The following is a 23,367-nucleotide window of genomic DNA, read 5'->3' on the forward strand; positions in this document are numbered from 1 at the left end:
GAAAATAATTTTTTAAAGCGCTTGTTGTGTGTCCCAGGTAGTACACCAAACTTAGCTGCACATGAAGAGCTTGGCTGTCAGTATATTTCAGACATTGTTGGTCTGAAACCATTGTTATGCTGGACAAAACTATGGCTAAGTCAGGATATTCCCTTAACTCACCAGATACTGGAAGATCTTGTATCAATGGACTATGCCATGTGTGAACCCTGGCTCAAATATCTAAAGTCCCAATTTCTGAAGCTTGGTCGCCTAAACGTGTTTGAAAATCCGAGGGATATAGTTAAGGGTGATGTTGCAGCAATTAAGAGGGCCTTTTTTATGAACCGTAGTGCCCTAAGAGATGAAGTTGAGCTCTTGAAACCAAATGTTAGAAAGTATATCATGTTAAGAACCTGTGACACTATGGAAATGTACCTAACATGCTCCTTTACCTCTCAAGATAAATTTCTGCTGACACGATTCAGGTTCAACATCTTTCATCATATTTTAATTAGACCAAAGTTGGACATTTTTAAAAACCTGCAGCACCCTGTGGCTGCGACGGGAAGTCTCCACAGGATATGCTGCATTTTATATTTTTATGTACATTTTATGAGTACCCTCGTAGGCGGTATCTCGTCACTCTTTTAAGGAAATTAAATTTTAAACCAATCAGACCCGCCCTTGTATATTTACAGCTATTGCATTCTGATTGTGTTCTCCAGGTGTTAGAATGCTTAAAACTATCTGTGAGAATAAGAAAATGCCTAGATGAATAACTGTGATTTTTAGCTCGTAGCACTTTCTGCACTTTTACTGTACATGGGCTCAAACTTGCACTTTATCTGTACTGATCTTGTCTACTCACTCTGTTAAGAAACTTATATGTCTTATGTATTTATTTTATATTGATTTTGTAATTTTGTGATGTTTTTAAATGAAATGTATAATGTATTGTACTTTTATGGATTGCAATATATCCGAAATAAAGTCAATTTGAATTGAATTGAATTTGAAAAAGGCTGACGTCCCTAGCACTGTATATAGCGATCATAATCCAATTCTGACTATTTTTAAATCTATTAAAAGATTGGTTAAGCGACAGGAAATAGGGGCAACTAACCTGGCGGCATCAACTGACAAACTCAGAGTAATCTGGAAGGGGATAGACAATAAGGGGCTTTTAGTACGCATTATTAATAAGTACCCTCAATTGGTTAAAATCTGTTTATCCAATCAATCAATCACTCAATCAGTGAATTTATATAAGCGCGCTACTCACCCGAAGGGTCTCGAGGCGCTGGGGAGAGGGGTCTGTTACTGCTCGAAAAGCCAGGTCTTGAGTTGCTTCCTGAAGGAGAGGTGGTCCTGGGTCAGCCGTAGGTGGGTGGGGAGGGAGTTCCATGTCTTGGCCGCCAGGTGGGAGAAGGATCTTCCTCCCGCGGTGGCTCTGCGAATGCGTGGTACGGCGACGAGGGCGAAGCTGGCCGATCGTAGCTGGCGGGTGGGTGTGTAGAAAGTGAGGCGGCTGTTGAGGTACTTCGGGCCCATGTCGTGGAGAGCCTTGTGTGCGTGGGTGAGGAGTCTGAACGTGATCCTCTTGTTGACGGGGAGCCAGTGCAGGTCTCTCAGGTGGGTCGAGCTGTGGCTGCGGCGAGGGATGTCCAGGATGAGTCGTGCGGAGGCGTTCTGTATGCGCTGGAGTCTTTTCTGTAGTTTGGCAGTGGTTCCCGCGTGGAGGGTGTTTGCGTAGTCCAGTCGGCTGGTGCCGAGTGCCTGGGTGACTGTCTTCCTGGTTTCGGTGGGGATCCATCGGAAGATCTTACGGAGCATGCGCAGGGTGTTGAAGCACGATGATGATACGGTGTTGACTTGTCTGGTCATTGAGAGGGAGGAGTCCAGGATGAAGCCTAGGTTTCGTGCGTGGTCCGTTGGCTTGGGGGTGGTGCCCAGGGCAGGGGGCCACCAGGAGTCATGCCAGGCGGTGGGCGATGATCCCAGGATGAGGACTTCCGTCTTGTCTGAGTTCAGTTTCAGGCGGCTGTTCTTCATCCACTCGGCGAGGTCTTTCATCCCTTCGTGAAGGCTGGCTCTGGCGGGGTCGTTGGTGAGGGAGAGGATCAGCTGGGTGTCGTCGGCGTAGGAGATGATGTTGAGGTTGTGTTGGCGTGCAATGGCTGCGAGGGGGCTCATGTAGACGTTGAAGAGGGTGGGGCTGAGTGAGGATCCTTGTGGTATGCCGCAGATAACTTCGGTAGCCTCGGATCTGAACGGGGGGAGGCGGACTCTCTGGGTTCTTCCGGCGAGGAACGAGATGATCCACTCCAGAGCCTACCCTTGGATTCCGATGTTGCTGAGGCGCTGTACTAGGGTGCGGTGGCAGACTGTGTCGAACGCTGCCGAAAGGTCCAGGAGGATGAGGGCCGCTGTTTCCCGTTGTCGAGCAGGGATCTGATGTCGTCGGTGGCTGCGATGAGGGCGGTCTCGGTGCTGTGGTTGGCTCGGAAGCCGTACTGGGAAGGGTCGAGGGATCCGTTTGTCTCGAGGAAGGCAGCGAGCTGTCTGTTGACTATCTTCTCGATGACTTTGGCCGGAAAAGGGACGAGTGAGATGGGGCAGAAGTTCTTGAGGTCAGTGGGGTTCGCTGTTGGTTTCTTCAGGAGGGCGCTGAGCTCGGCGTGCTTCCAGCTTTCCGGGAAGGTGGCAGTGTTGAAGGAGATGTTGATAATGTCCTGGAGTTGGGGTGCGATGATGGAGTCGGCTTTGTTGAAGACGTGGTGGGGGCAGGGGTTGGTTGGTGATCCGGAGTGGATGGTGTTCATCGTGCGGGTGGTGTCTTGGGTGCTGACCGGGGTCCAGTTGCAGAGGGTGGTGGTGGGGGGCGTTGGTTCGGTGGTTGGGTGCTTGGTCTGTGCGCCGAAGCTGTCGTGTATGTCGGTGATCTTGCGGTGGAAGAAGGTGCCGAGTGAGTCGCAGAGGTCTTGCGAGGGTGTGATGTCGTTGTTTCCGGGGTTGGAGAACTCTTTGATGATGCTGAAGAGTACCTTGCTGTTGTGGTTGTTGTCCAGTCGTTTTTTGAATGTTGTCCTTTTGGTGGTGCGGATCAGCTGGTGGTGTTCGCGGGTGGCGTTCTTGAGGGCAGTCAAGTTTTCTGTGGTCTGGTCGTGGCGCCAGGCTTTCTCGAGGGTGCGGCAGTTTTTCTTGGATGTTTTGAGTTCGTCTGTGAACCAAGAGGCTTTCTTGCTGCCAGGTCTGCTGGGAGTGTTCTTCAGTGGTGCGAGGTCGTCGGCGCAGTTAGTGAGCCACTGTGTGAAGGTGCGGGCTGCTTCGTTGGGGTTTGTTGCGCTGTCGGGAGGTTTCAGGCTGAGGGCGGTGGTGAGCTGGTCGGCGGTGATCTTGCTCCATCTCCTGCGAGGAACCTGTTGTGGGTGGTGGTGGGTCGTGGTTCTTTTGAAGCTGAAGTGGACGCAGCTGTGATCCGTCCAGTGAAGTCCGGTGGAGTGGCTGAAGGAGATGGGCTTGCTGGAGGAGAAGACAGGTTCAAGCGTGTGACCTTGTAGTGGGTGGGGGTGTTCACCAGTTGCTTGAGTCCGAGGTTGTCCAGCAGGGTGGTGGTGTTGGTGTCGTTCTTTTTCTCCAGGTGGAAGTTGAGGTCCCCTAGGAGGATGTAGTCAGCGGAGGGGAGGGCGTGCGGGCTGATGAAGTCCACGATGTCTTCGCTGAATTGGGTGCGTGGTCCCGGGGGTCTGTAGATGAGGGTGCCTCTGAGGGTGGTCTTGGGGTCGGTGTGTATCTGGAAGTGGTGGTTCTTGGCGGTGGTGAAGGTGTCGTCGGAGTTGGTCATGATGCGGATGGTATTCCTGTGGATGATGGCGATGCCTCCTCCGGTCTGGTTGACGCGGTCCCTCTGGGTGATCTTGTATCCGTTTGGGATGGCTACGGCGATGTCTGGCGCTGAGGAGGCATTCATCCAGGTTTCCGTGAGGAAGGTGACGTCTGGTGATGTTGTGTCGAGCAGGTTCCAGAGTTCGACCGGGTGTCTGTTGACGGAGCGGGTGTTGAGGAGGATGCACTTGAGGTGGTTGTTGCTGGTGCCTGGCCTTTTGGACGCGGTGCAGGTCCGGAGGCAGGTGAACTTGCAGGCTTGGCAGCTGAAGGGTCCGTGGGTGTGTTTCGGGGTGGCTTGGTAGCAGGCGGGGTTCCGGTCTGGTTTGAGTGCGTGGAGAGTGGCGGCATCGTAGGTCCGTCGTATGGGCTGGCATAGTCAGGGGCCAAGGGTCCTGGCGCTGGGCGCCGGCCAGGCGCAGACGGGCTTGCCTTTGGCGCACAATCGGCGCGCCCGCTGCGCGTGTGCTCCATATGAGGCGAAGTGGGAGGGAGGAGCAGCTGGGAGGCAGGAGCGGGCGGCCAATGGGGTAACAGAAAAAAAGGGGGTGGGCCGCGAGGGGGGCAGCGGCGGGAAGCGAGGAGCGGGGAGGGGGCACACCAGGGGTAGCGGTATTTACGAGGCAAAAAGACAAATGCAGAGTCAAGAAGGCACAAATGGCAGTTACAGAATTAAACTGGCACAAAAAAGAAGACCGTCACAGAGTCACGAAGTGCAGATGGGAAATGCACACAATGAGGGCAACAGCGGGGCAGAAGAGAGCGAGCAGCAGCAGGGCGCCGAGGCTAGAGATGAGCCTGTGGCGCTGGGCGGAGACGCGCTGCAGCTGGGGAGCCGCGCGGCGAGGGGGGTGTCCTGGAACAGGTCACAGCGAACACCAAGGTTCTGAAATCATTGAGGCTTTTGCACGGCTATGTGTGGCTTTTAAAAAGGAGATTTCCAAACCACTCACACGTCCTAACCAAGATCCTAATATGTTTGATAGCTCCTGTTCCAAAGCAAACCGGGAACTACGGGAGCCACTTTCAGCAGAACCACGGGACCAGCCCCTGGTAAGACTACTGAGGACACACTATAAGCGTGCCACAAAAACTCGGGCTGAAGAGCTACTAAAGGACCAGTGGGAATCCCTTGCCCGCACAGCCGCACTTAAAGATGTTGCCGGGTTTTAGGGCGAGGTCAAATCTGAGGTCTATAGGATCAAACATTACCCCTATCAATTGTAATATAACAGGTAAAATGTAGGAATATCATTTCTCAAATATTTATGATTACGCCTTGCGCATCAGCTGACATCATCTACCCAGTCATGGCACTTAACATCACGATAATGGAGGTGGAAGACGCTATAAATCAAAGTGCAGGTAACAAAGCACCTGGTCCTGATGGATTATCCATCGATCAAATTAAATCAGAGCCTGAATTTTGGTCACCTCTATTGTGTAATGTTTTTAACAACTTGTCCCACAACCTTGCCCCGGAAACCTGGTCTAATAGTATTATTGTCCCCATCTTTAAGAAGGGTGACAGACTCAATCCTAGTTGTTACCGTCCTATATCTTTAATTGATAACACCTTGAAGATTCTAGGAAGAGTCATTTTTAATAAGATCAGGGCTTTTACACCCGTGTCAGTTGGGTTTTAGAAGTAATGTGGGGACTGTGGAGCAATGTCTGAATTTAAACCTAATAATGGCCAAATACACTATAGCCAAAAAAGTCCCATTGTATTCGGGTTTTATGGATTTAAGTTCTGCTTTTGATTTTGTTAACCGCTCTCGATTATTGGTGGTTCTTTTAAATTATGGGTTGGATAAAGCACTTTTATATTTCTTGGCCCACCTGCACAGTGACTTGAAAGCTCGCGTTAGGATAAACAATGAAGGGGGGGTTTCAGGGGACATTTTAATAGGCAGGGGGTTAGGCAAGGTTGTGTCTTGGCCCCCCTGCTTTTTATCTTGTATATAAATGAATTAAGTAATTCACTGTCCAAATTAACAAGTGATGTCCCCAGCATTATTGGTACACTACTCCCCGTTCTTTTATACGCGGATGATGCGGTCCTTATGGGCCGCACACCCAAAGCACTGCGCACTTTATTAACGGGCTTTGTCTCCTACATGGCGGATCTTGGCCTGTGCACTCATTTTAATAAATCGTACATAATGTCGTGTGGGGGCCCAAAAAACATAGCATCCAGCATATTGGGTCAGGGAGCGATGCCCTAAAAAGCACTAGCACTTTCCCCTACCTAGGCCTGTTGTTCTCAAACACAAGATCCTGGCAGCCCCATGTGGCCCCTGGGAGGAATAAACTGGGTAAGGCAATAAATTCCATAATCAGCCTTCGACAGCCTAAACGGGCTGACGTAGTAATTCCGCTACTACAAATTTACAGAACTCAATGTCTACCTACAGCAACCTATGGTGCAGAGGTGTGGGGGTACTCGAACAGCGCCAATATACAGATTGAAGAGAACAGATTCTGTAGAAAGGTCCTGGGGGCGTCTATTTCAGCACCCACTTATGTTTGCCACAGGGAGTTGAATTTTTTTTATGTGGAGGACTTCATTAGGTCAAGGCCGGCATTATTTTGGTTAAAAATATGGCAGAACCCTACTGCTTCTCTGACCCAAGAAATAATCACAGATTGTTTAAGGTGTGACAGGGCAAATTACATACCCTGGCAAGGGGCAGTAAAAAGAAGCTTAGCAAGTGTGGATATGGAGCTCTTATTCTCCTCCCACCTAGCCATTGATCAAGCACAACATAAGCTAGTAAGAGGGGCATTGTATAATTTATATCAGAAAGAAAGAGAAACGTCTGAGCATCACAAACCGGCCATCATAAGATATATCCCCCTCCTGGCACAGTGTGGCAGGCCGAACAACATGCTGCTGGGATACCTCAGAAAAAACCTGGGGAGGTGGAACAGAAGTTTGCTCTTTCGTCTCAGGGATGGGAGTATTAAATATTCCTTATCATTCCTCAATGGGCTTCAATAAAAACCTGGAGAATTTGCAATGTCCCTCTAATCTAGGGTGTAAACAAACTGTTACACTTTTTGTTTTTTTTGTGGTTTTTATGCTAGATATACAAAACATTACTTAATTCACTACTTTAAAGAGCATGCCGTGGTTGATATTTATCTAGCATTTAAGGAATTAATGCTGTTCAGTTGTGATGAAGTAATTTTCAGAGTAAGCTGCTTCCTCCAATCTGCGATACGTTCTCGAGCAACTATGAACATGCCCTGATAAATTGAATCATTTGCACTTTATCGTGGTTTTGTATAAGAGCTTGAACATTTATTTATTGCACACTTGCACTATGTAGCAGTCCCCACTGTACATTTGATGACACTTATTATACAACGTCTCTGTTATATAATGTTTGGCACACAGCTAATTAGTTTATACTGTGCTTACATCTAATGAGTGTCAGCCTAGATCATAAAGTTGATGTTTTTTTATATAATGCTGTTATTAGATCGCTCACACCCAACATAGACCGTTAGGCAACCATCGTACAGATCGGTTGTGTTATTCTTAAATTGTTTTAAATTGTTTTAACTGTTTATTATGAGGATTGTTGTTATGATTATGTTCTTTTATGGATGTTTTTATATCCGAATAAAGATCCTTTGACTTGACAACTTTAGTTCACCAAAATAACTGCTTGAAATGTAGGCGTCAAAGCTCATGAAGCGAATGCAAAAGCCTGTTCCGTTCCTTCTCCTTGAAACTGGGATAACACTGCTCCGAGTCCCTTGTAACTAGCATCAGTTGTGATGGTGCTTTTGCAATTAGAATCAAAACCTTTGAATGCTGGAGCCCTACAAATGTTGTTTTTCCCGATGCTGTTGAAAGCTTTTTGACACACTTCTGACCACACACATTTTACAGCCTTTTTTTTAAAAAACTACCTAATTGGGTACATCTTTTTGGAAAAATTGTTTGCAAATTTTGAATAGATTCCTTCAAACCCAAAAAGGAACAGACCTCATCTTTACTCTGGGGTATCAGGGGTTTCTTTATGGCCTCTATTAGTTCTGTCTTGGGTGTGATGCCTTTTAGAACTAATCTCATGCCCCAAATATGTAACTTAGCTCCTTGCAAATTTTCCTTTAGACATTTCAGCTGTTACTTGGTGGTACACAGGGCTGAGAACAATAGTGGAAAAGGTCCCCATTCCCTTTGTTACAGACAAAAGCTCAATGCGGTGCAAGGTAAACCTATTCACAACAATGTGTTTATTTAATTCCCTTAAATCCGCATATAAACAAAAACGTCCATTAGAATTCCGTACTACCACCAAGGGGGCTACACTGTCCGAAGATCCACATGTTCAGTTATGCCAGATTCCACTAATCCGTTCAATTCTTGGGTTACTTCCTCCTTGACGCTACGGGGAATGTTTCTCATTTTATGGCTACTGGGACACGCAGCCATTTTGTAGCACAATCCTGTGGACAAAACCTTTTAATACTCCCACTTTACCAGAGAATGCAGATGTTAATTCCTCCTGTAATGCGTGTACTTCCTGTTTGACCACCAACCAAGGATTGGAACTATTGGGATCCAATAATATGCCTGACTCTCCTTGATCCCACCATCCCAGTGCTCATAGTCCATTTTCTGCAACATACATTTTACACTCCGCCTCCCTGCCTTTGAATTCCAAAAGCAGTTTAGGGAACCCAAGAAGATTTATATTTTCTCCTTTGAATCTTTGGAGACTAAAGTCCAGTTCTTCTAAAGTAGGGCCTATTTTAGGTACAAAAAGTTCCGCCCATACCTCTTTATTAACAATGGTATACAGTGACCCTGAGTCTGCTATCAACTATACATATACTTCTCCTGCCACCATATCACAAATAGGTTTCTTCCTATTATGACCTTTAATCTCCATCACCTCATTTTGAAAACCTAATACTTGGGGACACTGTTCTCTGTGTCTGAGAGGTCACCTTGATCATACTCTTCCACAGCACACTTGATTACCTTGGATTTACGAACTATCAAATGTGAAATATAATTTACAAAGGACTCTTTCCGTTCCTCCCATTTCGAGGTAAATTCCCCTTCTGTTATCATAAATGGCTGAGGGGAGGGTAGATTCATATTAGCCATGGTATCCTGCTAGGCTTCTTAATACAGAATAAGTAAATGTAAATGTGATATCCACCCTTATTTGCAAAGTCGTTCCTAAGACTTAGTCACTTAAGTCACTGGTGTGCGTATCACAGTATGAGCAATACATAAAAAGTATTGGTGTGCGTGTCGCTGTTCAGAGAGAACCACTAGTGAGCTTTAAAAACTTGAAGTATGTGTAAACAATTCTTATAATCACTAACGTCGGATGAAAACGTAAGCTCCTCCAAGCTCCTGCTGTGAGCTTCACTTTTTTGAAATGTAATCGCGCTTGAGAATCCTGGTGTGCATGTCACACCTTTGACTCACGTTAATTATTAGGCGTGCATATCCCCAATCCCTGGAATTTCTGGCATTTGAAAAAATTGTGACACACATTGAATATCTGGTGTGCATGTCATTCCTCCCTTGTATTGTAGTGTAGTTCCTATATTCCCAATAGGTTCTACGCATTGGAATAACATAAACGATAGTGTAGACGTAGGACTGAAGTCGACTAGGTCTCTATTGAGTATGTTAGACTTAATTGTGAATGCCAGCTAGCTCAGAGGTCACAAGAAACTTTTTCGAATAAACAAGAAGGGATTTGTTTCTGACAACCATATAACATGACAACTTTGTTCCCCAAGAATAAGAAATATATCTTCAGAGTTGTGGAAACAATAGATGGCTATTTCACTCAGTCAATCGTGCATGCTTCGTTTCACCAGGGTTTTTGCAGAGAAATAGAGAGACAGGCGTTTTCAATAAAAAGGTTATTTATTGAGCAGTCTTCTTTCTCATGCAAGAGAAGTGAATTGCTACAATCGTAATACTTGCTATAAAGTAAAGTGCGTACAGTAAAAAGAGTATTATGAAATAATACTGCAAAAGCATGATATGGTTTCTAAGCCATAAGATACATAAAGTAGATAAAAACAATGGATTTAGGCCCAGATCTCTGTACTGGGGTGAATGTATGACATTGTTCTGCGTTCTGTCCATCAACTGTGGTTTTTGCATTTGTCACCCCGAGTGGGATGGGTATGCTCAGACGTGAGTTCCATGCTCTCCACACCACTGGATTCAAGCAAGCCGGGCTGAAGATGGCTGGAATGCCAGAAACCGGTCCTCGGAAGCTTGTTTCCGGTCCAGGGAAGGCATGGCTTGGCAGTTCGGGCTGGACTGTTCCCATGAGGCACAGGGTCAGACTGATATGCATATGGCCATGTTGGAACTGGGGTGGTGTGGAGTGCAAAAAAACGATGGATTTAGGCCCAGATCTCTGTACTGGGGTGAATGTATGACATTGGTCTGCATTCTGTCCTTCAACTGTGGTTTTTGCAATCATCCGCCCCGCCATCATCCTCCCCCCCTCATCACAGGCACCTGTTTGTCTAGTTATCCGCTGTGGAGGGTGGCTTGGCATGGTAAACTGAGCAATTGTGTTGGTGGTAGCTGTGCGGGCCACTTTGGCTTTACCAATTTTGCGACTATCTATGGCAGCCGGTATTTCAGTGAACAAGTCTAATGGCCCTTCCAATTCAGGAGCAGGAAAGGAGTACCGGCTGGGGATGCCTCTGTGCCCACTCGATGCTCTGCCGCCCAGAGGGGGCTTGGGGCTGTCACTGCACCGCCACTAATGCTGCCCCCGGGATCAATCCCAGTGACCCCCTGAGGGCGAGGCTACTCCGGCCGGATCTCTACACCAGCGAATCATCGCTACCTTTCCGGCAGGATACACATCAGGCAAGGTCGTTAACTGGACTCAAAATGATAGTCTCTGCGTGGGTCTATTCCGACTACTATGATGAAGGCCTCTGCCTTGCCAGGCTCGGGAGGAGTATTGCAGAGCACAATCTGCTATCCCCGGTGTGTAATTAACTCCTGCTGTTGAGCACCCCAAGGGCCAAGATCAATTCTGTGCCCTTTCTCACAGTATGAATTCTAGGCGTGTGGCCTGGAGGCCGCCCCCCTTTTAAGGGGCCCACCCCATCAGTGTGTCCCACCTGGGTCCCAGGATTGCTGCAGGGCTCCGTAGGGCCTTCGATAATCATCTGGACAGTGGCATAGTCCAGACAAGACTGCCCTCAGAATGGGACCTGCAGTCAGTTCATAGTCCTCACGGGGGCCCTGCAAGGGCCGCACCGAACACTTCTCACATTGGCTTCACCCATAGACCCAGCCAGGACGCTGGCAGGCCAGGCCACTCTACTCAGCCCCAGGTGGCGTGGATCTTCACTCCACCAGCATCCATCGCTGCCGCACCGCACCACTTTAGGCAAGTAACCATGACCGGCTAGCTGTTGCAGTCACACCGGGCAGCCCTTTCCCCAGGAGGTTCGGCAATCAACTCCCAGGCGGGACCTCCTCACTTCTACGCGACTCTCTTCAAGGCCACAGCTCCGTCCCCCTCCGGAGGCTTCTTCTCCCCACAGGAGACCACAAGTACTGTCACGACGTCGCCTCAATCTTCTCAGTGCAGCGGGCCATCACAGGGTCCACGTCTGCGGTGGAGGGAGGGCATCGCATCTCCCAACAACACCGCCCTGTAGGCAAGTCTCTGGGGCCATGTTGCAGGCCGCATTCACAGGCCGGCCCTCCCAACGGCAGGCTGCTGCACACGCAGGGTATTTCTGCTGGGTTGGTCCTCACCCCGCAGGGTTCCTAACTTGCTCATAGGCCGTTTCTCATAATGGTGGCCGTTAGACACCAATCTGCTCCAGCGGAAGCACGCTGGACGCCTATCACCCTGCGATATTTAGCACTAATTACAGGATATTTACAGCAGGATAGGGTAGGATCAAAGGATCTGTCCGGCCGGCAGCTCAAGGAATCACGTCCTGTCAGCCATGTTGCTTGGCCACGCCCCCAGGATTTCAAATGTGAAGTCCATCTGATTAGTTACATTGAATGAATAATTTGGAGCAAGCTTCCTCCAAGACAAATGGTTAAAGGAGTTGGAGATTGAAGTATGCATTATTGCAAGCAAATATCTTTTTACTGTTGTTAAGTTCAAGAAATCAGTTACATGTTTCTTTCGCGTTTGCTGCCGATGCTGTCTGTGGTGCTTATGCTATCCCTGCATGCATGCACTCATTGTCAGATTTGCTGCTACTGGGGCTCTTTACTATGCTGTCGGTGATCCTCTAGACATGTTGAGCAAGTACCTCACATCTCAGCGGCTGTGTGGATGACCAGGCTGGAGAATTGTTGCCTATCGGACCCAGGGCATGAATGCTAAGCCTAGTGCAGTTTGTGTCCCCAGCCGCTTGCATCTCTTCATCGAGGAAGCAGAGTATTAGCTAGGTATTGACCTAAGAGGTTTCAGATAGTGGTGGAAATGTGCTACTGGGAGCAAAAGGAAGGGATTACGAGTGCAGCATGCAACTGACTTTAGTACAATACCACCTCATTTATGTTTTCTTTGGTCTGTCAGACGTTGCTATATCTGACTTTAATACTGGAGTTTTTAACCTAATTGAGTACCATACATAGGTCGCATCTGCTGTTGACCTTCAATATCTTATGTAGGGTTAGTTTTTCTCATCTCTTGAAACTACATACTGCTTGCCTACTACTTCTCCCAGCATTGCCTGTGAAGTGCAGGGTACCGGGCCATTGTTTTTGTGTTTTTTTTGAGGCACTAGGCTAAATGTAGTGCCTCAAAAAAGAAACCTGGCTCCAACAGTGTATGCAAAGCACAACCCTTTGCCAGCGGTATTGCAACTATCCAAGTCACTTATCTGTACATCTTTGACTTTGACACTGAACTGCATCTCAAGTTGACGGCAGCCATAACCACTGAAATAGGAGGGGACAGAGAACTGGGAATATCATGTGGCCTCTTGAGATACATTGAGTCTTTTAGCAGACCACGTCACCCCAGGCCATACACAGAAACAATCCATTATTCAGCCAATAAATCCCTTCTTCATGATAGCACAACATTCAGTTCAGCAAGGTTATAAGAATTGGAGAGGCTTGAGCGTGACTAACAATAGAGTACTCTTTGCTTAAGATGTCTTTACTGTTATATCTATGAATATGCTAATGCCTCACACATTCTGACTTATCAGTTTTTTATTCCACACAGATTTCACATCTTGTACCCACCCACCGATATTTTCAAGCAACTCAGGAAGAAAGAGATCATTTCTTTGCATTAGTGTCCAAGTAGACATCAAGCACCACAAAATTACTAACTAGACCTCCAATCACATCAGTTAACCCGGCACCTATTCTTACTGCTTCGCAATCTGAAACTGATGGTTTTACAGGAGACACAACCCTGAAGGTCCATTAGAGGGACATAACCGTCTGATCCTTGAATGACACGAGATTATTGATCTGTATTAACTGCTTCTATGTAAGTAAAGTGACTGCACTTTCTTACAGGTCTTTATCCGTAAACTCCGAACTGGATGGTTGTTGGGTATTACCCAATTACATCTTACCACATACTTCTTGAGGTGATGAACTTTATTCTGACCTTATTGGTTACCTTATACAAAACGCAGAGCAACCATATCACTTTCCATGCCATTGTTGTGGACTCACTGGTATCTGAAGTTTTAGACCTGTCAGCCTTAGGGTGGTCTCCCCTACATTTTTGCCCTTTTTGCATCCCATTTTTACCTTGCATTTTGTTGGACTTAGGACTCTGGGCGCCTCACCACTGCTAAACAGTGCTGAGGTGCGGCTGCTCTCCCCTAAAACATTGTGAGGCTGGCGTATCTGCCACAAGCCACTGCTACCGCAGTAAGGCTACTCCTCCACAGGCTAATATTGGGAACCTCCCCTTATGGGATAACTTCTGACAGGGACCTAATAAGTCTGTCATGTTTGGTCCTGTTGGACTCGGGCGGGGAACCCTTTCCAATGATATATAGGGTTTGGGCATTACTACGCTAGGGATCCTACTTTTATAAAGTGGACCTTTTCCTGCCTACACTTAGATTAGGCTCTGCAGACTCCCCCCTCCCCTCTGCATACTGATAGCCTGCCTGGGTTAGGAGGTGGGAGTGGTGATTCACACCTTCTTTCCTGGGATGAGCTGTGATGGGCTGCCCACTGTAGCCTTAACAGCCTGTCTCTCGTCACTGTGACAGCTAGGTCAGGGAAGGCAGGGAACATACCAGCCCTCCCTGGACTCTTCCAGAAGCCCCTGCCTCCAGACCCTTCCAGAGACTTCCACCATTTTTTAGCCCCTGGACTGTAGAATATATAAAGGAGGGTCCTGGCCTCACATTCTTGTTACACTGCTGAACCTGGAAGAATCCCTGCTGGAGTGAGGACTGCTGTGCAAGAGGATTCCCACTAACAATACCCCTGACTTGTTAGAATTCAGCATGAGACCATTGGCGGTCATCCACCTGGCTACCACCGAAAGGTCACCCTGAAACTTATGGGCGTCCCGCTTGGTGTTATTCGAGAGTGCCACTACCAACTGTGTATTGTCAGAGTAGGAGACCATGGTCAGACCCCTGCTAAGGGTTACTGCAGCCAGTTGTTGAACATAAATATTAAATAGCAGGGGGCTAAGGGAGGGACCCTGTTGCACCCCTTGTTTAATAGAATGTTCGCCAGAGGCAAACGGGGGGGCTGTTACCAGGGATGACCTCTCATGGAGGGATGAGGCAAGCCACTCCAGGGCCAAGCCAATAATTCCCACTTCCTCCAGGCGTTTCAGCAGTATGTCATGAGACACAGTGTTAAAAGCGGCACTCCGTTCCAGCAGGATCAGTGCCGACGTTTGCCCAACATCCAATGCTGACCAGAGATGTTCTGTAACGGCCAGGAGAGTAGACTCCGTGCTGTGACCAGGTCGAAAGCCGTTCTGGCAGGGGTCCAGTGTGTTATTCATGGTCAGGAAATCCGATAGGAGGGAGTTCACATATGCCTCTGTGATCTTTGCTGTGTGTGGCCTCAAAGGAGCTGTAGATGTCATCCACCCTTTTAACAAAAAAGGTGGCAAGGTCCTCACACTGCTCATTAGACTTAATAGTCGATCCAGCGATGGAGTCCCGGGATTGCAGGCCAGCGAGTATTGAGAAAATGCTCTCAGATGGATTGTTACTCTCGCATATTTGATTGGAGTAAAATGCCGCTTGTGGCAGGTGTATGGCCTTATGATACCTCTTAATTGCCACCCGATAGATATCCTTTGCAGCTTGACTAAAGTGTCTTATCCATATCCGCTCCAGCCTCTTACAGCCCTTGGGCATATCGGCAAGTTCGCACTTATACCATGGTCGCATTTTTGTTTTACGGTTGACAGACCATTTCTTAGGGATTAGGCTATCTAACGGCTGGCTGATCCACTCAGAAAACACCCTATGGGCCTCATTGGGGTCCTCTGGCAAGCTCGGACAGGTAGCCGAGAGGCAGGCATCAAATTGCTCCCAGTTTAATTTGTGCCAGGGGCGTTTAAGGGAGGTTGTCTGATCCTCAGCCTGAGCGGAGATTAGGCCATGGAGTGACCTCGAGACCAAGAAGTGGTCCGTCCATCCCATAGTGATGAGCGTGTGTACTGTAATCGAGGGTATATTAGAAAAAACTGGTTCTAACAGGTGCCCAGCAATATGTGTTGGACCCGAGACCCGTTGGTCCAGCTGGCAAGCTGCAAGGTCCGCTACAAAATTTGCCATATCCGTATCCTCGAGATTGTCCAAATGAAGATTCAGATCCCCCATGATTGTGAAATTGGCGGTGTTAACCAACACAAAGTACTACATTTTGTCAACTTGAATGGCCTATTTCCTTACACGCTATGTATGGCATGTGGAGAGATGGCTTGGCAGTAAATAAGCTTTCACGGGCACACTTAAAACATTGTTTGAAATGTTCATATTGATTTCTCTATAGATACATTTGCACATGTCCCAAGTATTCACACACCAGTGATATCATCAGTGAGGTCATGTGTGATGTCATCAGTGTCATTTGAGAAGTCATTAGTGGTGTGAGCAGTATATGGAGGAGGCCGGAGTTATAATTTGGCAAAGTTTTTAGTGTTTTTAGATTTTGATAAGTAAACATGCTGTCACCTTAACTGCTTTTTTTCAGAGATTGTCTTCCTCCCTGTGTTTCCTCCTCTCAAAATTGTTCCTCACTTCCAAAAACGTTATTGCTGAAAGTGGTACGTTAGCTAATTTTCTAAGCGATGTGCTCCTAGTCCATAACGCTTGGTAGCTAGAGTCACAGGAATAGTTTTACTCCATTTGTGTATACTCCTGGGGAAGTCAAATCTCTCACGTACTTACTTCACTCTGTTTTGTAACACCTGTTGGCTGTTTCTGTTGAAGTTTGGTTATCATCTTCAAAGCAGCAGGGAGAAAGTAGAAGAGTGGAAGATATGTAAAGCATGTCATTTTTGTTCTTCTAAAACCCCTCTTATGCCCGGGTTCGTATTTTTGTTCATTTTAGCAATGTTTATGTCGCCACTCCTGGCTGCTGTGTAGATTAGTACGGTTATCTATATTATTCTAAAAAACGCTCCTGATTTTCAGTAAAAAGTTTCATCATCCAAAGCTTGAATTACAACTTTCTCATTTTAGACCTATGTATATTGGCTAAAAACGCCTTTCCATTACCTTTACTTGATTAAAGGTTTGACGCTTCTGTTTTTTATGTAGTATCAGTTTTTTGTGCACCAAGTGACAAAAGTGTCATCAAAGAGGCAGAATTATCGACCTGATTTCTTACAAATAAAGTTTAACTGTTTGAACAGTTATTGGCCTGTGTCTCAAGTGAGGTGAAGACAGTCTTTATTCAAAAGATGCAGCTCTGCTCACTGCATGCAGAGGAGCATGTTAAAGGACAAACGCCTTTTCATTATGTGGATTGGACATTTTCTGCCATGTTTCCTATGCCTTATAATTCTATAGAAAGGGTTTCTTCTATGTAATGCTACATCGTCCATATATGCAGGTTAGTAAACTAGTGGGTTCATTGATTTGGTCCTGGTTTTCGTACGACTAGAGCACTATGGTTTATCTTCATTTACACGGCATGCCTTGGAGGAAGATCACTGTTGAAATGTATCTTTGCCCCACCCACTGAGTACATCTATTTAGGATCATTTTAGCTATATTGCTTGCCTCAAATGCTTGAAAATACTTTGTTTTTATTTAAAAACTGTTGATAATTTTCTTACTATGCTCATCTATAAGCCTCTTCTGAGAAACTTTTGAATTGCCATAGATTGTATACTCGTCTCAGTGATGTGTACTTATGTTTAATTCCAAGGAGGTGCTCTAACTTTCTTTATCTGTTTTTAGCAGTAAGCATCATTTTTATTATTTGTACAGCGACAAGAACTTCCTGCTCCCGGAGACAATAGTGATGATAGTGACAAGGAAGATGAAGAGCCACAGATTGTAGTGCTGAAGGAAGGTGACCTGACGGCAGAGGAAGTAAAAGAACTAAAACTACAGGTTAAGAAAGATGAAAAATCAGGTGCAAGTGTTTCCACACTCTTTTCATTTCGGTTTTAATGTTTTTTTCCCCCTCATACTGCCCACCGAACCAGTTCTGCTTAACTGTGCACGTTTAAATGTTATAAATATTTCAGAATTATAAATATTTAACTGCTTAGATATTGCTTTTTAATATCTAATCTAGTCCTATTTGTTGGACCTTATGAGGCTGACATCTGCAAATGCTAGTTTGATTAAGACCCTGTTCAAATAGTTTTTCTGAACGCTGGAAATATTGGCAATTCTGAGATAATTTTTGTTTTTTAAATTGTTTTAACTTTGGCTTGTTTGAGATAGTAGACTTTTTGGATACAGCTCCTTGAAATTTCTGGGGTTCTAGCCAACTATTTAACTTGTCAGTCTAACATTGCCTTTTCGTTTGTTTGTTCTTCATCATCCATTTTACAATTCACCTCTTTGTGACCCGTATGATACACTGATCACTACACTGTCCTCGTTCTACTTTTGTTCAGTTTCTCAGCACCCAACTACTGTTCCTTTATTTCTTTGTATGTAGTAACATTTGTTTAATGTGTTATGCATAAGTATTTTAATTGGCTGACCGTTGCTTGCTAAAATTATTCATAACTTTGTCTTCAGTCTCTTCTAGAGAACAATAGGATACCCATTAGGGCACCAAACAGTGTTTTGTGGCCACGCATGAATCTAAATATATTAGACATGAGTATCGGTGTGAGTTTTGCACTAGCAATTTCTCGAAAATCCCATTTTTTAATATTAGAAATGTAATAAATGTGATATGGGAAAATAATGCATTTTGAAATGGCTAGTGTGGGGAGGAGAATGATCAAGAGAACGCCTCAAATGTGTTTCAAGTATAGCAATAAAATCACATCACATTATAATCTGCGCAAAAGCTATGGAATAGAGCTTTTCCCATATATGTTAGAAAAACAATTCTGACTGAAATTCAGAGCATAAAGATTCCAATTATAAATGTTACACCAGTCATGATCATTAATCACTTCTGTAGTGCTACTAAAAGGCTTATTCTAAAGGATTAAAATCCATCTCTTCTCTGTCTGGAAAGCATTTAAGAAATGCCTAACGTACTTTTTACACCAATCAATGTATTTATTTTATGATTACGGAACTCCATGGAGGTCCACATAAAGTGAGAAATCAACAACACAATAACAAGGATTGTATTTTGATAGAAAAATTAACACAGAAAATGTTCCCACCCAACAAGGCATCAGCGACTCCTAAGCGGAATCCAACATTATAAAAAATATTCAGATTAAAACATAGCAATATAATATATAATACACAATAAAATAAAACTAGCCTTTATGCCCTTTGTGCAAAAATGTAGGAGGTAAATAACATAGCATAAAAAACGAGTATTTGAAGCTACACCCTGCATACCTAATGAGCCTTAGTACATGTTTTAAAAACACTTATAAAAGTTAAAAATTCTATAACAGAACATTTTATTTGGCAGCTCATAAAGAGAATCAATTTGTGCTGAGGCCGCAAGAATAGATAGCTGTAGACATATTAGTCTCATCCGTTTTCGTCGAAACAATAGTAATGCTCGGCAAATAAATAATACATGATTAACATCTAGCAGGCCATTATTGCACAAATTACAAATCTGTGATGAACCATACCATTTTGACAATGGAGCATACCCTGCCTCAAAAATAGCCAAAAATGGCGCACTCCATGTGGCAGGTTCCAAGAAATATATTCCTGTACTTTATTTATCACGCAAGAATCAATGACCGGATGGATACCCATCTTCAGGGTGCAATCTTCCCTATCCTTTTACACCAAATGTTTCAGATCTTGTCTAATAGAGAAGTCTCCTGAAGCATAATAACATCAGTTTAAAAAACCTAATGGGCATATCATCACTCCACGCCTGAAAATATTCTGTTTCTATCTAACTTTCACGTCACCAACTCGTTCACTTGAAACTTGAAAGGGTAGAAATCGTGTAATGAAAGAGCTACATCTTCCAGGGGACTGGTGCAAGAGTGTGGTGTGCTTGTTCAACTTCTATTATTGTACCTTGTGGCAAGGATAACATTTTAGGCTATATTTATTTGTAGAAATTGCATAGAGTACTCCTTCTTACTACCCTCAGGAAATCCAAGAACATGAATATTACTAAAAATTTCCGTCTTCAGAATTACAAAGGTTTGCTCAAGCTAGGCTTTATGATATCCGTTTTAACATCTCGATTCTATTTCTGAGACAAAACGAATTACTACGATGAATCCCTCAAGGTTAATATGGAAGTAATTAATGGATCTGAAATAGCCACAGAGAACAACTAATCTGTGACTGTAGTCTACTTAGGAGGTTTGAATTTTCACTTGTAGCCTGCTTTACTGTAATGATACCATCACTTTTGTCATTGTTAAAAGAGGATATAGAACTCTCTTTAAATATATTTTCATTGAAAAATATAAAATTATAAATGACAAACACATGTGTCTGGTTTCACATTTATTTGATGTATTTAATTCTTGCATATCAGAATTATACGAAAGAAACATAAAAGGCTGCTTCGTAGTATAAAATGAAAATATGCTCCTGCAGTGCATTAGGTAAAGAATGTGATTCAATGGGCATAGATAAAAACAAAAATGATTTCACAGAGTTACTATATCAGAATGATTTTAAAAATGCCTACCTTAAACAAATTCATAAGTCCTGACTGTACATGTATGGAATGTTCTATTTCTTCCCCTGTCCACCGGGCTTTAGATCTAGTACAGGCTGAATATGTAAATCGTCAATGTTTCGACCCTTGTTAGACGTAGTTAATACAAAACATCAATGCAGGTTTTCATTAGTACTGAATAAAGTGCAGCCTGGAGTCCTACAGAAATCAAGATTGTGTAGCCCAGTAATCTCATGTGTCTTGAAAACACCTTTTTAAGGTAGTAGGTAGTATTTTAAGGTAGTCCATGGCGAGTAACTCCTCCCATTTATGAATTGGGCCCAAGAGTCAAGGAGCCAGTCAAAGTCCAAAGTGATAGTATGATCAGAAGTTTGTTTTTGCCTCACCAGAACCAATTGTCCTTATAATCGTGATCTATACCTAGGTTCTGGAGGACACGGGGCTACCCCATTGTGAATTAATGTGTTCCTGTAATGGCATAGCTAGAATCAAATACGCATCTCTAATAACCAAATATAAACACTTTTTTTCTTTAAATCCATTGGAGGGAGATTGACTGCAAAACTAATTTCATTTAAAGCGTGCAAGCTGGCTAACTTTTAAAAAGCTATTGAAAAAATGTGCCACATCTATGGAGCGCAGTGCTTAATTTAAGCCGTTGGTTGCAGGTGGGGTCCACTGGCACTAATTTTTGGGGAGCAGCATTTATTTTTCGGTATCAAATAATGACCAAGAGCAAAAGAGGAAAAAACAATGGAAGTGGAAAGATGAAGGAAGAGAGACTGAAAACCTGTCACAAAGGGGGAAAGCAACAACTGGCAAGAGTGAAATAAAGGGCAGGGAAGGGCCTGGTAGAGGTTTAAAGAGGCCTGAGGTGGATTAAAGGCAATACAGCCTTGGTATTCAGCATGCAGACATTTAATTGTGCCAGTCGTGGGCATCTGAGTACAGCTTTGTGCACTGGCAGTCTTATTTTCACAAATTAAGCTCTGATGGACCTAACGGCAGTTCCATAGCTTGTTGCTGCCAAGTACCTTAAATAATAAGGGATGTGCTCAACATTTTTGGTTTGCTGAAAAACAGCATAAACTTAAATATACTGCTAGGACAGTTCTACCATAGAAGTGAATGTTTGTGGCTTTTAACACCTTGACCGCGGCGGGAATTCTGCTGCAGTGCTGGTGAAATAATGTGTGGGCGGGGTTCGAACGGGCCCCCGGCCGTCCTCTGCACACGCCCACTGTGATGTCGACTGGCTGGGGGCCGTCTGATGCATAGAACAGGTTAAGAAATGGCTGCTGCAAATCTTCCTCAGCGTGGACCCTTCAGTAGAAGGGTACATCGCCCTCTTACTGAGAGACTTGGCTTTTATTACAGTCTGTTCCAGGCTGTTGCATTCAGCATCTTCTAAAGACAACCAAAAATTAAACGAGTGAGTGCTGCATGTGCACTTCTGTGTGTGTGGTGTGAGAATCCATACTGTACTGAACAATACAGAAACCAGTTGCTTTTTCAAATTTGGATTAGTGCATGCACCCCACTTACCAATGTCAGGTCAGATTGTTTCAGACTAGTTTAATCCTTCAGATTTCTGAAATAAACGTTATATTTTATGTCCAGTGTATGGTGTAGTTTTCTTTTTTTTTTTTTAACATCACCACTTCCACTCCTGTAGTTGACGTACGGCATGTAACCGTTCTTTTTGTTTTGAAGGACATTAGTGGGTATTTGTATACTTGATTATATTTATCCAGTGCTTTAAAAAATATGTCACTAGAGTTTGAAGTTTCAGATTCTAAAATCGCAATTTATCACATTGGTCTCAATGAATATAAGTGTTCTATTAATGAAAAGCGAAGTGTCTGAATGTGCAGAAACCGTACACTCAAAGGTGGGAATGCCTTGTAATGTTACCAATCACTTCACCTGTTCACACAATCATTACTGAATGCTTATCATCTGCTTGTTATAGGTCTGTGTGATTGTTTTGTGTTTACTGCTCCTCGAAGCTGAATTCTAGGCACCTGCTGCACACTGGAAATTAATAAGGTGTTTTGTGGAAGCTTAATATACCGCGGTTTTCACCTTGGCGGGCTACTGTGTCATTTGTGGCCTCAGGCTATTCTTGATAAAGTAATTTCACAAAAAGTGCATGTTTTGTCCATTGGTTTTTTGATGAGCAGTTCTAATAATAATAATTTCCTTAGATGAAATTCCTCCTGATGGGAAGATAATGTTTCGGAAACCGGTCAAACGTTCTACTGAGGAGCAGTCTTCGGGGTTATCTTCTTTCTCAAAAAAGAAGAAGAAGCAAGATGAAAAGAAAGCTAAAAGGGACTTGGTGGCTGCTAACTGCACACAGAAGCAAGTGCGAAATAGCAGCCTGCTCTCATTTGGCGATGAAGAGGAGGAGAATTAGATTTTGTACATAATGTGTTGATTCCATTTTTTATCTTTGCATGTGTTTCTCTCTAGAAGATGTTTGTGTGACAAAGCTCATAACAGTACAGATATTTCTTTGTCTTTTTAGAAAGTTTGTGGGCAGTTTATTCTAGACAAAAATAGCACATTTAGTGTGAAATTTGAGAATGTAAGGGTTGTAAATTAAGCAACAAGGTATAGGTTCTCCAATTGAGCTTTGTAGGCCGATGCGACATTGCAGTCTCATGTACACTTTAAACGTTGTGTGTTGCCAAATGAGGCTGCACAGTTCCTGATCGATTCACACATTTTTAAGTGCAGATGCTCTTAGAAGTGCCAGTATGTCTAGTGAAGTGATACATTCAAAATGAACACCTTAATTTGTTTAGAAAAATTACTTTTTTTTATAGTTTTTCAGCCTGTCTCCATAAAAACAAATTTGCTTTTTAAATATTTAATTGCAGTGAAAGGTTTAGCACAGATTGGTTTTGCTTTTGTGTCTTCATAAAAAAGCATACATGTTTTTAAAAGGCAGTGATGAGACAAAATTCTCAAGAAATGTTCATTTTTATACCCACAATAAATTATCAAAATGCTCCTATCAGGCTGGCGTTTTTTTTTTTAATACATTTTTTAAATTTTTAGGTTTTGTGGCAGGCAACCGGCTACAGTGAATTTTTGGTAGCTCCCCATCTCATAATGTCACCTATGTTAGCGTCAAAGGTTCTTGAAGGCATTTAGGGACATCTGATCATTTCACAGTTTTTGTACCGAACTGCGCCAGTCTACTTTAGTCCACTGATTCAGATCTC

General features: G+C 44.3%; 1 protein-coding gene across 1 annotated transcript in view; it reads left to right on the forward strand.

Annotated features, from left to right (window-relative positions):
* The window catches only part of KIAA1143 (KIAA1143 ortholog), a 35,782-nt gene extending 12,626 nt beyond the window's left edge, over positions 1-23,156 (forward strand). Inside the window, exons 2-3 of the mRNA XM_086941725.1 lie at positions 17,311-17,458; positions 22,342-23,156. Of these exons, the coding sequence (XP_086797851.1) occupies positions 17,311-17,458; positions 22,342-22,553 (360 nt within the window). The 3' untranslated portion in view covers positions 22,554-23,156. The remainder of the gene's footprint in view (positions 1-17,310; positions 17,459-22,341) is intronic.
* The last annotated feature ends 211 nt before the right edge of the window (positions 23,157-23,367 follow it).

This window comes from Lissotriton vulgaris, chromosome 10, assembly GCF_964263255.1.
Source record: "Lissotriton vulgaris chromosome 10, aLisVul1.2, whole genome shotgun sequence".
In the NCBI taxonomy this organism is placed as follows: domain Eukaryota; kingdom Metazoa; phylum Chordata; class Amphibia; order Caudata; family Salamandridae; genus Lissotriton; species Lissotriton vulgaris.